The sequence below is a fragment of the Idiotropiscis lumnitzeri genome, chromosome 5 (assembly GCF_059441095.1).
Source record: "Idiotropiscis lumnitzeri isolate Australia: NSW breed Sydney's pygmy pipehorse chromosome 5, RoL_Ilum_1.0, whole genome shotgun sequence".
NCBI lineage: Eukaryota > Metazoa > Chordata > Actinopteri > Syngnathiformes > Syngnathidae > Idiotropiscis > Idiotropiscis lumnitzeri.
Window position 1 is genome coordinate 3,114,606 of NC_142395.1, and position 13,253 is coordinate 3,127,858.

Genomic DNA, 13,253 nt, shown 5'->3' on the forward strand with positions numbered 1-13,253 from the left:
ACTGTCCGATAGCTAACGTCTTCAGGTATTTCCGAGCCCACTGAAAAACACTTCTCTTCGTGACATTGGTTAGGGGCGGCCAAAATACAGCTTTATGCATAAATATTATGCATGATTGAGAGGTTTTGGAACTCCAGAGACACCAGCATCTTAAAAAACAGTACCTACTTGTGAGTCACCAATGGCTATTTAAGACGAGCTCTCTTAATATGATGCATTTGCTTGACAAGAACTGAGTTGTAATTTCAAGTGTTATTCCGTGCTTTTCATCAACAGAAAACGCTTTCTATTTCATCAACCATAAAACCCGTGACTTGCTAAACAATGAGGAACAACCCTTTTTCAAGTATTTTCAATTTAACCCACAACATGAAATTAAAATGACCCGGCTCAGCTGGAAAAGAAATTATCAGACCTATGTGAGATTTCTTAGCAGTACTCAAAACAGACAAAAAAACAATCATAAAATTTCCCTCTAAAACACCTGAAAATCAAGGTTTTATTTCACTTTCCTAGACTACATATGTTTACGTGCTTTCAATATTCGGCCCAAGGTGAAAATTCTGGTTTCTAAAACATTCAGAATAACCGATTTACATGTGTGAGCAGACAGTTACTCCCGTATACACGGTAATTGCGATCAATAGGAATATTCCCATCTAAGCCGGACAGCATCGTGACACTAATAGACATCATTCATGCTTCTGACCTTTTGCTGACAATAAAATACATTATATTCACATCTTTCACCACACTAATAAAGTAGTCGGTTTCCTCCTTGCTCCAAAAGTGTGTTCCTGTGCTGTACCTAAGTTTCGTCGTGTTTGTTTTCGACTGCTTGTGTATTTCTGGTGGGTTGCACACCAAACCCTGAGCATATAATAATCATAATAATAATACTCAAAAGATTACACCCAGAACATGGCCAACATGAACATGGCCAACCAGAATATTGCTTATATTAGAGCTTGGAAATGGTTCTTGACTGTATGTAAACGTTGTTAAAGGAATCATCTGGGAGGGATGGTCCATTTTTCACTAACAAGCTCAACTTATGCATTTGTTTTATTCAGGAAAATTATATTAGCTTGCATTTTCACCTACGTTATATCAAATTGGACAAATAAATACAACACTGACAACTTTTTGAGCATGAGTCCAATCAAAATTATTGTAAATTAATCACTGATATTGTCAAAATAACGGGGCTCAACCGACTCCAAAATCTTTACTTATGCACACTTCAATCCCTGAAAACATCACAAAATGCTTAGCCTTTCAATGGCTGACTTAAAAGAGCAAGTAAGGAGCATCCTATGTGCAGCTTTGGGCTTATGTCATAAAGATACATGCCTTCCGAGAGGCTTTTCGAATTAATTGTTCATATGTCGTTAGAGTTTACATTTAAATCTGTGGATTTTGCTTTGCCACACTCGGTTGAATGGTCAGCCTTTGAAATTTTGACAAGGAAACCCTTGGGGCTTGTCTCACAGCTATTTAACAAAGAAAAAAAATGTGTTTTTTTAATTTATCTGAAATTGACCCACATAGGAGGATTCAATAAGACATGCACAAATTTTGTTCCGATTTTAATATGGTATTTTTGTCATGGTGTCAAGTGTGCAGTCTAAGATAGTCTCTTGCTAGTGCTGATGAAAAATCATGGGCCCCTTCATGATTTAAATTGCCCATCCCGGAGACATCTATTTTTATCACTTTATCGGACATTTTTCCTCATTTGGTTAGCTAGTTTCCACAGCAATCCCGTGTTCTGTCCATCCATTGATATTGTTATTAATACGCGCATCTTGTTTTTAGGTCAGATTTTTTTGTTTCAGTTAAAAACTGAATTCAACACAGCGGGGTCATCTTTCCCAGGGGAGTGAATACCAACTTAGCCTCTCACTGAGTAGACAGGAGACAGGGCATGGCAGTGTCAGAGATACATTTTTGCATGATGTTTATGTAGAATTGCTAAAAAAAAAGTGTATAATGGCTGGATGGGTCGATGGGTGACACAGAAGCAGGGTTTAAATCCCAGTTAGGGGTATGGTAACATACAGTTTAGATAAGACTCATGTATGCCTTGTGCCTTAACCTGAAAAAAATGTGTAGGTGTTGAAACCGAGCCAAACATATCATTCAAGCGACTCGCTGGCACTACCTCTGACAGGGAAAAGCCACAAGTCACTAATTCCATTAGTTGTACAAAATATTTAAAATGATATTGACGAAGAATTAAATCCACTTTACTGAAAATGTGTATTTATTATTTACTTAATGGGATCATACAGTCAGGATGGTCCATTTTTCAATAACAAGCTCTATTTATGTATCCTTTTTTCAGGAAAATGAAATTACTTCGTATTTTCTATTTCATCAATTTGTTTTGGATAAATCAGTGACAAAATAGTCATTTCAAAACCATCCATCTTCTGTACCGCTTCTCCTCACTAGGGTCGCGGGGGGTGCTGGAACCTATCCCAGCTATCTTCCGGCAGTAGGCGGGACACCCTGAACTGGTTGCCAGCCAATTGCAGGGCACACATGAGACGAACAACCATCCGCGCTCACACTCATACCTAGGGGCAATTTAGAGTGTTCAATCGGCCTGCCATGCATGTTTTTGGAATGTGGAAGGAAACCGGAGTACCCGGAGAAAACCCACGTAGGCACGGGGAGAACATGCAAACTCTGTGTACAAACATATTGAGTGATTTTAATTCCTATGAATATCTCATTCTTTTAGTAAAAGATGATCAGAAAATGAATGTTGTAATCAGTTATAGACCTCCCAGACGAAAATGCAAATTTATGGAGGAATTTGAAGAAATGCTGTCTGTAATCTGTATTGACACTGTACTGACACTGATTACAACTGAAGGAATTAGCCAGCTGAGATGGCCCATTTTTCACTAACAAGCTCAGTTTTTACATTTTTTGGTCAGGAAACTAAAACAAGTTATCATTTTCTTTTTTATCCATTCATTTTGGAGAAAGTAAAAAATAAGTGACAACTTTTAAAACGCCTCCTTTTAATGAGGAATATAGCGACGCCCCCCCCCCCCCTTCCATCCGCTCTCGCCATGTCTCCTTGGGAGTAAATAATGGGACCGATTACAAACTCTCCATTGGAAATCATTGTACTTTCATTGTTTATAATGCCCAAAAACAGTGATCAATTTTCATATATCAACATATCAAAAAGGATTAACCGCTCCGTGGTTGATTTAATGAGAGTGATCAGATGGTGTAAACATCCATGCCTGTTGCCGGTTGCCTCCAGACACTTAATAAAAGATTAGCATAGCTAAATATCAGGGTTCATGTTCACATTCATCCGATGTTCACATTCATCCGATTGTCCGCTTCAGCTTCAGATTGGCACGGTATTTTGGGTTTTGGTGGAGCTGATCGCATGAGCTCGCGTTTGATGACAATGAATCCAAACTATTGTGCAGAACGCTTTTATACTTTCACAGGTTGAAGTAGACAAGAGTAGTAATGTGCATTTCCATTTTGGTGGCAATCGGCCATCGTTTAAGACAACATAACTGACAATGCAAGTAATATTACTGCGCTTGCCTCTTTGTTCTGATAGACAGCTGAGTGTGGGAAAAAATAACGCACCGCGCTCCTAAAGGGTGCATGCCAATTTGCCGTAAATCTCATCACAAAAAATAAAAACTTAAATCAGTCTTTTAAGAGGGTGGAATTTATTTCTGATGTCATTTTTACATGCAAGCTATTATATAAGTGCCAATGTTAAGATCATGCAAGTGTCCGTTTAACATTCACATTGACAAAGATTTGGATAAAGAACTTTATCCGATACGTGATACTTTTGGTCTCTCGCAAAATGTCCAACACACTCAAGGACATCATTATCTCTAAATCAATCTGTTGATGTTAAAAATATGGTAATATCAGATAATTTATGTGTGTTCTTTGCTTTGCAAATAATCCCAAAAGTTCCCAAAACCACAGTGTTTATTTAAAAATAAAGGAAAGATGTATAAACGAGGACACAAGCAAAACGGTAATGTAAATCATGGCTTTATCTCCAACTGTGAATGCGGAGACTGTTGAATTTCTGCATAAATTCACCTGGAAAATATCAAATGTAGAAAAGTACTACAAGCAGAATGACTGAAATAAAATTGCAGAAAAGCGGAGTATAAGTGGAGAAAAATTAAACTCGCAACAGATAAATGCAATGAATTTGCACTGTACTTTGGTGAAAAAGTACAACCCATCAGGTCACAAAGCAGGAAATTTACAAATTCATGCAGCACTTATTTTAATTTAGTTTGCTGCAGTGGCTCAAAACACTATTAACCGGTTTAGTTCAGCAGTAGAAACCATCAACTACTGTCGAGTCAATAACATCTGACTTTTTCAAAATTATTGTGAAATCTGTTATGAGTTACAGCAAATAATCAACGGCTTACTTCAGTCACGCAAGTTTCCAAAACCGCCAAGGCCCTACTAAAAAAGAGAATGCTGGGTGTCTCCATCCATTCTACCATTATCATTAGCTGCTTTTCCTCACAAGGGTCATCCATTCTCCAATCCGCTTCTCCTCACGAGGGTCGCGGGCGTGCTGGAGCCTATCCCAGATGCCTACAGGCAGTACACCGGGTACATTCTGAACTGGTTGCCAGACAATTGCAGGCTGGATGTCTCCTTGTTAGCAAAGTAGCCCCAGCTCAACGCTTCCCTTCATAAGCAAAATTGTCGAGTGTTTTTTTATTAACTCAGAAAATTCTTTAACTCAAACGGACTTTTTGATCAATTCCAATCAGGATTCCAACCTTGTCACGGTACTGAAACAGCTCTTATTAAATTACTAAATGATATAAGATTGAATACTGATGCAGGGAAGGTCTGCTAGTCATATTTAACATCAGTGCAGCATTTGATACAACTGATCAGAAAATGTTGAACAATTGGAAACTTGGGTGGGATTAAATGGAACTGAAGAAGAGATGGGAAGATTAAATGGAACATCCTATATGGTTCAGGAAAGGAGTTACTAGAAGTTTTTAATTTGATTGAATGGCCATGACATGTGTCAGTCAAGCGTTAGTCCTGGGGAAAAAAGGACAAAGAGTAGGAAAAAGGACAAAAGAGTAGCAAAAGAGAGCTCAGCTTCAGAAAAAAAAGGTGAGCAGTTATTGTCATTTTCAGTCGACAGAAAGTGGCAAAGTTTTGCTGCCAACCTAATTTATGTTCCACAAATATAGTATCAATCAGAATTTTGTGTTTAGACTAGTGGCAGTGCATAAAACATATTATATTAAAGAAAATGTTAGTTGTTGATTTCCCGTTTAAAAACTCTGGTGGGTGATACAAATAAAAAGATGAGAATAAGCATCTGACTGTCTTAGAAACATCTTGGAAGTCCACAGGAAGAACTGCACAAAGTGGTTGGGGGGAGGGGACTCTACAATGGGTGGATTGTTGATGGTGGATTGATGGAAGGATACTCAACTTAAATTCATGAGTTAGAACCTTGTAAATCAAAGTACATCTTTAAACCATTGTCCTATAATTGTGATAATACTAATACTGTGATAAGTTTGGTTATGATAATCACAATACGAACATTTTCATACCGTGTCATCTCTCATCAGAATACACATACTTTTATAACTGCTTCAAAGAGAGTACGTCGGCCTATTAAGGTTGTATTATTGTTATTGTATCATGTGATATGTCCTGTAAAGTGATTGTTAGAGCTACAGCTGTTATGAAAGTGCTGTATCCATAATGATGAATCATCAATCAACAATGGAATGTTTTTGATAAAAGAAAAAAATGCAATGTATTTACCCCACAGAGCCATGAAGATGGAGAAAAAGACAGTTGCAGGGTTGTCGAAGAGGTGGCTGGCTTGGGCAGTACCACATGCTGTCACAAGTTTCCAGTAGCTACAAGCGCGATCACAAAGTGGGCACATTGTGATGTTGTTCCTCGGATCACAAATCTCCATACTACAGGGACACAAAATTAGAGCACACCAAAGAAAACTATTAAGTGAAAATGGTGTTCCAAATGATTATAATGATCCAGGATAAACATTTGCGTTGTTGTTTGCAGTCCATGGGGCAATACATATTGCTTTTCTTTTCTTAGAGTGTGGGATGGTCTAATCATGCATTTGACCATTCCACACTCTTTGGAAGAAAAAAATCCAAGTGAGAAGGAATGATAACACAAGACATTTCAGCTGTTAAATAACTGGTGACTCATAGCAAATAGAATTGTTCATACATAGGCATAAAAAAAAAGGTTTGATTCATGCGAATATAGCGTAGCAAATAAAGAGAAGCTGCTAAAAAAAGCCATTAAAATGGATTTAAAGCTACTGGTGTCCTTTGGTTTCCAAGAACCTCATCCATGCTTTTATCTACAGTAGACTTGATTATTGTAATGGTCTTCTGGTCAAAAAGAACACAAAAAATGTTCTAACACGCTCTCCTGAGGTAGCCCTCACTGCCATCCCGTACTATCAGGGTAAGTTCCATTAAAGAATACTCTCTGTCTTCTCTCAGACATATAACCTTTCACCCATGACGGAACCATCAAGCCATTAAATACAATGCACTTTGTATTGTTTAACAGAGATTTTTCCAGGTATCAGGTAATGTCAATAGGATTTTATTTTTATTTGGTGTTGGGGTGGCTTGATGAAGGCTCTGTTGCAAGGCTGTATAACCTAAACCTACCCTAAACAATTTGGTCGTGTTGTTTTTATTTAAAGAAATTCAACTCGTGTTTGGTCATTCTAGAACGATTCATTCAAAAAGAACAACTATTTTCAGTGTACATAAGTGAATGGATCACTTCCTCAAGTAATTCGTTCTTTTCGGAGTTCATTTGAGCTCAGCCACTTGCATATTGTCAGTCATCGTGAATGATCAATCGGCAGCCAGCGTCAGATGGAGGAGGGATTTTACTGAACATACTGCCACGCTATTGGCATTCACAAAGGAATCAGTGAGGTAACTTCTCCTTCGCAAATGATTCAGAGAGTGACGTGAGGAAATTTCCTGTTCATGACGAGTCAGTGAGAAAACGTAATGACATTTCCCATTCACGAAAGATTCAGTGAGAAAATGTGCTGTACTACTATTCTCGTTTGTACATTACAGGAGCAACGTTTTTGATAGAAATGATAAGAATAATAGAAATGCACAAATTACAATTAACAACCAGTCCAGGGTGTACCCGTCCACTGCTCGAAGACAGCTGGGATAGGCTCTAGCACGCCTGAAATCCTTTTGAGGATTAGCAGCTAAAATAATGACTGGATGGATGGAAATTATAATTACTGCAACATCAGGATAAGCATAATTTTTATTTTTTTTTATTTTTTTTACTCACTCCCTCCGTGCTCAAGGAGAAGTGTTTTGGGACGCAAAAAATTTGGTGAACAAATCTTTTGAATGATTCTTTTTGAAAAACTGATTTTAATGATTCAGTTTACTTAAAAGAACTGTCACGCCCATCACTTAATTCAACAAATGTAACATTTTGTTTTACCAGTGCCCTGATAGTAAAAAATTGAGTGATATTGGTGTTATCCGTCCATCCAATTTCTGAACTGCTTCTCCTCACTCGGACGCGGAACCTATTCCAGCTCTTATCGGGCAGTACACCCTGAACTGGTTGCCAGCCAATCGCAGGGCACACGTAGACGAACAACCATTTTTGTGTGTTATATGAAATAATAAAAAAAAAAGATGCATTGCATTTTGTAAGGATTGGATTCCTAAGTTTCTGCCAGTAGTTGTGCATTAAATTTGTTACAAATGGAATTCTCAGTATACCTTGGTATATTATCATCAAGCGTTGCACAGCCATAAAGGAATACAATTACTCCAACAATCGCAGCAGGGATTAACATCTGTGTGTAGACTCCCAGCCAGGCAAAGTACAGTCCAACTTTTTCCCCAAAATACTTCCTGTGGTCAAAAAACAAACAAAAACAATGAAAAATTAATCATTTACTACCGGTGTTGTACATGTTACGTTAAACAAGTAATTAGTTATAGTTATTTGACAAAAACGTGATGAACTCATGCATGGCAATTCATGATGTATTTGTGGTCGAAAGATTTGGAGGCATATGATCTTTTGGTGTATGCTTATTCCAAGCTACCAAGATGTCACCTAGTTTATAATTGTGTTAACATGAGTTTTTGTAATTGCTATATTCTCATGCTCAGCCCTGGCACTTTTCAAGATGGAAATTTCATCCAGCCATTATGTTCCACTTTTGTTTTGAACAGCTACAAACAAGATAGAAAGTTTATACACTTAGCAAGAAAATTTAACTTTTTCAACATTAAATCCGCGAAGGTGGTCTGTCCATCTTTCTCTGTGTTTCTCCTTGCTCGGCTCCTCCGGTGAGTGACGAAGCTTCTCTCTCTCTCTCTCGCCCTCTCTCCCCTATATAAATGTATATGTATATATGTATACATATATATATATATATATATATATATATATATATAGTGTACATTTCAGGGTTACTATTTCCTTAAAAGTCACTATTTTTGAGTCAAGAAACATTTTCCACGCGCAGAATTTTTTTTTTGTATCGTAGAGATATGATGATTGCAACAAAACAAACCGCTGAAAATCACTCAAAAACTCAGTCAGTTAGGATTTAATTAAATTTTTTTTTAATTAATTAATTTAATTAATAGAAATGAATTAAATTCTCGCAATTCAGGTAAAAGTTACCTTCCAGCTCAAGTTTCTTTCTGGTTTATGCCACTTGTGGCAGATGAAATCATCCAAATTGAATGAGATGACCAAATTGCCCATTATTTGTTTTTTACATTTTGCATTTGTGCATATAATTGGAAAATTATTTTTTTTCTTTTTAGATTTAATTTTGTTTTTGTTTTAGAAAAAATTAAAGAACGAATGATACATGGATTGTAATGCAACTTGAGCATGCAAAATGCTTGGTACACAAATGTGCCGTCCATCCATTATCCGCCGCTTATCCGGGGGGTCGGGTCCTGGAGGCAGCAGCTTCAGCAGGGAAGCCCAGACTTCCCGCTCCCCAGCCACATCTTCCAGTTCTGCCGGAGGGATCCCCAGGCGTTCCCGGCCAGCCGGGAGACATAGTCTCTCCAGCGTGTCCTGGGTCGTCCTCCGGGCCTCCTGCCTGTGGCACATGCCCGGAACACCTCACCAGGGAGGCGTCCAGGAGGCATCCTAATCAGATGCCCAATCCACCTCATCTGGCTCCTCTCAACGTGGAGGAGCAGTGGCTCGACACTGAGTCCCTCCCGGATGGCCGAGCTTCTCACCCTATCTCTAAGGGAGAGCCCAGACACCCTGCGGAGGGAAATCATTTCGGCCGCTTGTATCCGAGATCTTGACCCACAGTTCGTGACCATAGGTGAGGGTAGGAACTTAGATCGACCAGTCAATCGAGAGCATCGCCTTTTGGCTCAGCACCCTCTTCACCAGACAGACCGATAATGCGTCCGCATCACAGCGGACGCTGCACCGATCCACCTGTCGATCTCTCGCTTCATCCTCCCCTCACTCGTAAACAAGACCCCAAGATACTTAAACTCCTCCACTTGGGGCAGGATCTCCGCCCCGCCCTGGAGAGGGTACTCCACCCTTTTCCGACTGAGAACCATGGTCTCAGATTTGGAGGTGCTGATCTTCATCCCAACCGCTTCTCAATCGGCTGTGAACCGCTCCAGTGAGAGTCAACAGTACCACATCATCTGCAAAAAGCAGTGATGCAATACTGAGGTCACCAAACCGGATCCCTTCATTGCCTCGACTGCGCCTAGGAATTCTGTCAATAAAAGTTATGAACAGAATCGGTGACAAAGGGCAGCCTTGGCGCAGTCCAGCCCTCACTGGAAACGAATCCAACTTACTGCCGGCAATGTGGACCAAACTCTGACATCGGTGGTACAGGTACCGAACTGGCCGTATCAGGGGGCTCGGTACCCCTTACTCCAGAAGCACGCTCCGCAGAACTCTCAGAGGGACACGGTCGAACGCCTTCTCCAAGTCCACAAAACACATGTAGACTGGTTGGGCGAACACCCATGCACCCTCAAGGACCCTGTTGAGAGTGTAGAGCTGTTCCACGGCCAGGACGAAAACCACACTGCTCCTCCTGGATCTGAGATTAAACGTCCCGACGGACCCTCCTCTCCAGTACCTCTGAGTAGACCTTACCAGGGAGGCTGAGGAGTGTGATTCCTCAATAATTGGAACACACCCTCCGGTCCCCCTTCTTAAAAAGGGGGACCACTACCCCGGTCTGCCAATCCGGAGGCCCTGTCCCTGATGTCCACGCAATGTTGTAGAGGTGTGTTAACCATGACAGCCCCACAACATCCAGAATCTTTAGGAACTCCGGGCGGACCTTGTTAACCACCTCGGTTACTTCAGCCCCAGAGATAGGTGAGTCTACCACTGAGTTTTCAGGCCCAGCTTCCTCAATGGAAGGCGTGTCGGTGGAATTGAGGAGGTCTTTGAAGTATTCTCCCCACCGACTCACAACGTCCCTAGTCAAGGTCAGCAGCACCTCATCTCCACTATGAATAATGTAAATGGTGCACTGCTTCCCTCTCCTGAGACGTCAGACGGTGGACCAGAATTTCCTCGAAGCCGTCTGGAAGTTGTTTTCCATGGCCTCACCGAACTCCTCCCACTTCCAAGTTTTTGCTTCGGCAACCACCGAAGTCGTATTGCGCTTGGCCAGTCGGTACCTGTCAGCAGCCTCAGGAGTCCCACAGGCCAAAAAGGCCCGATAGGACTCCTTTGTCAGCCTGACAGCATCCCTTACCGCCGGTGTCCACCAGCGAGTTCGGGAGTTGCCGCCACGACAGGCACCGACCACCTTACGTCCACAGCTTTGATCGGCTGCCTCCACATTAGAGGCACGAAACATGGTCCACTCTGACTCACTGTCCCCCGCCTCCCCGGGTACGTGGCCAAGTCCTGCCGGAGGTGGGAGTTGAAACTCTTTCTGACCGGGGATTCTGCCAAGCGTTCCCAGCAGACCCTCACAATACGTTTTGGTCTGCCGGGTCGGACCGGCATCTTCCTCCAGGTGGTGATCAGTTGACAGCTCCGCCCCTCTCTTCACCCGAGTGTCCAAAACATGCGGCCGCAAATCCGATGACACAACTACAAAGTCGATCATCGAAATGCAGCCGAGGGTGTCCTGGTGCCAAGTGCACATATGGACACCCTTCTGTTTGAACATGGTGTTCGTTATGGACAATCCATGACGAGCACAGAAGTCCAATAACAGAACACCACTCGGGTTCAGATTGGGGGGGCCGTTCCTCCCAATCACGCCCTTCCAGGTCTCACTGTCATTACCCACGTGAGCATTGAAGTCCCCCAGCAGAACGAGGGAGTCTCTCGGGGGAGCGCTCTCCAGCACACCCTCCAAAGACTCCAAAAAGGGTGGGTACTTTGAACTGCTGTTTGGTGCATAAGCACAAACAACAGTCAGTACCCATCTCCCCACCTTTAGGCGGAGGGAGGCTACCCTCTCGTCCACCGGGGTGAACCGCAATGTACAGGCGCCAAGCCGGGGGGCAATAAGTATGCCCACACCTGCTCGGCGTCTCTCACCTTGGGCAACTCCATCGTGGAAGAGTGTCCAACCCCTCTCAAGAGGAATTCTCCCAGAGCCCAAGCTGTGTGTGGAGGTGAGCCCGACTATATCTAGTCGGAATTTCTCTGCCTCGCACACCAGCTCAGTCTCCATGTCCCAAGAGCGAGTTTCTGTAGCCGGGAATCAGAGCGCCAAGGTCCCTGCCTCTTGCCGCTGCCCGGCTTACATGGCACCCAACCCCTTTGGCCCCTTCCCACAAGTGGTGAGCCCATGGGAAGGGGGACCCACGTTTCCTTTTCGGGCTGTGCCCAGCCGAGCCCCATGGGTGCAGGCCCGGCCACCAGGCACTCGCCGACGAGCCCCACCTCCAGGCCTGGCTCCTGAGGGGTCACCGGTGACCCGCAACCGGGCAAGGGAAAACGTGGTCCAAAAATGTTGTGCTTCATAAGGGGTGTGGTGAGCCATATGCTTTGTCTGGACCCTCACCTAATGAATGCGCCGTTAACTTTGAAGTTTTTCAAGTGCATCCCTTGTTATAATTTAACTGTTTAACAGGTTATTTTTTTCCTTATCTAAACAGCACAAGGAATCTCACCTAATTAGTGCAATGGGCTGGTACTTGTAGAAGACACTGTAGCTGGCCCATTCTTCATATAGTATCTATGAAGAGAGACAGTCAATAACCATTCCAACTTAAAATAACCATAACACACACACAAAGTTAACTTTTGTTAACAATTGAGAAACTCACTTTCCAAAAGCAATTATCCAAGATTTGCTGACCATTGGTAATTAAATTAAATATATGTTCCTCTTAAATCTAATGTTGAGTATGTATGCTACGTATTATGGTTTCACAAATTTGTGTCGCAACTTGCCTTAGTTGTTTGCACCTGACTGTCAGTGACATAAAGACCCAAACTAATTAACTTCTCAGATCATTGGGTTACACAAAGACCTCCCGCATGATAATGTTCAAGGGGGATATTTAAAATTTACAAATATATTTTGACACCGAATAAATATTGAAAATGTTTTGCCAAATGGATAACACTGCACTTACATGTGCTTAAAAAATAATTAAATTAAATTAATCATTCAAATATACAGTCCTCAGTCTACTCTCAACCACAACACTGCTACAAGTAAATGAAAGTGAGAAACAAAAAGACAACCAATAACACGAATGTATCACTCATTGAACAATAAATAAGAAAGTATTTAAAAAATGCTCATCTGCTTCACAGTTCCAAAGTTGTGGGGTGAAATCCAAGTGCAACCCTTCCTGTGTCCATTTTGCATGTTCTGTCTGAAGGGACTTTTAAGTTTTAAGTTAATTTAATGATTTTAATTTCAGACTACTTGAAATAATAAAGAAATAAAAATGAATAAATTTTTCGGATGGATTGACAGATTTACATTTTTTCCCCAAAATTCAACAAGTTTATCCAAGGTTTTTTTTGTTTTTCAGTGTACCAATAGTTTCAATGTACTGCAGTAAGCCATTAGACACCTGACATTCATGACATTCCTGCTCAAATCTTCTATCATTTAAAACATACGTGTCAACAATTCTCTTTAAATTCGGGATGTTTGTGAAGACGGAAGTGAAAAATCTCAAATTTGC

General features: G+C 41.4%; 1 protein-coding gene across 7 annotated transcripts in view; it reads right to left on the reverse strand.

Annotated features, from left to right (window-relative positions):
• The window catches only part of ano1a (anoctamin 1, calcium activated chloride channel a), an 85,000-nt gene that overhangs the window by 41,932 nt on the left and 29,815 nt on the right, over positions 1 to 13,253 (reverse strand). For all 7 annotated transcript variants that reach the window (XM_088296588.1, XM_088296586.1, XM_088296590.1 and 4 more), the window contains exons 10-12: positions 12,222 to 12,286; positions 7,836 to 7,970; positions 5,836 to 5,996 (exon numbers count right to left, since the gene is read on the reverse strand). In XM_088296588.1, coding sequence (XP_088152714.1) covers positions 5,836 to 5,996; positions 7,836 to 7,970; positions 12,222 to 12,286 — 361 coding nt within the window. The remainder of the gene's footprint in view (positions 1 to 5,835; positions 5,997 to 7,835; positions 7,971 to 12,221; positions 12,287 to 13,253) is intronic.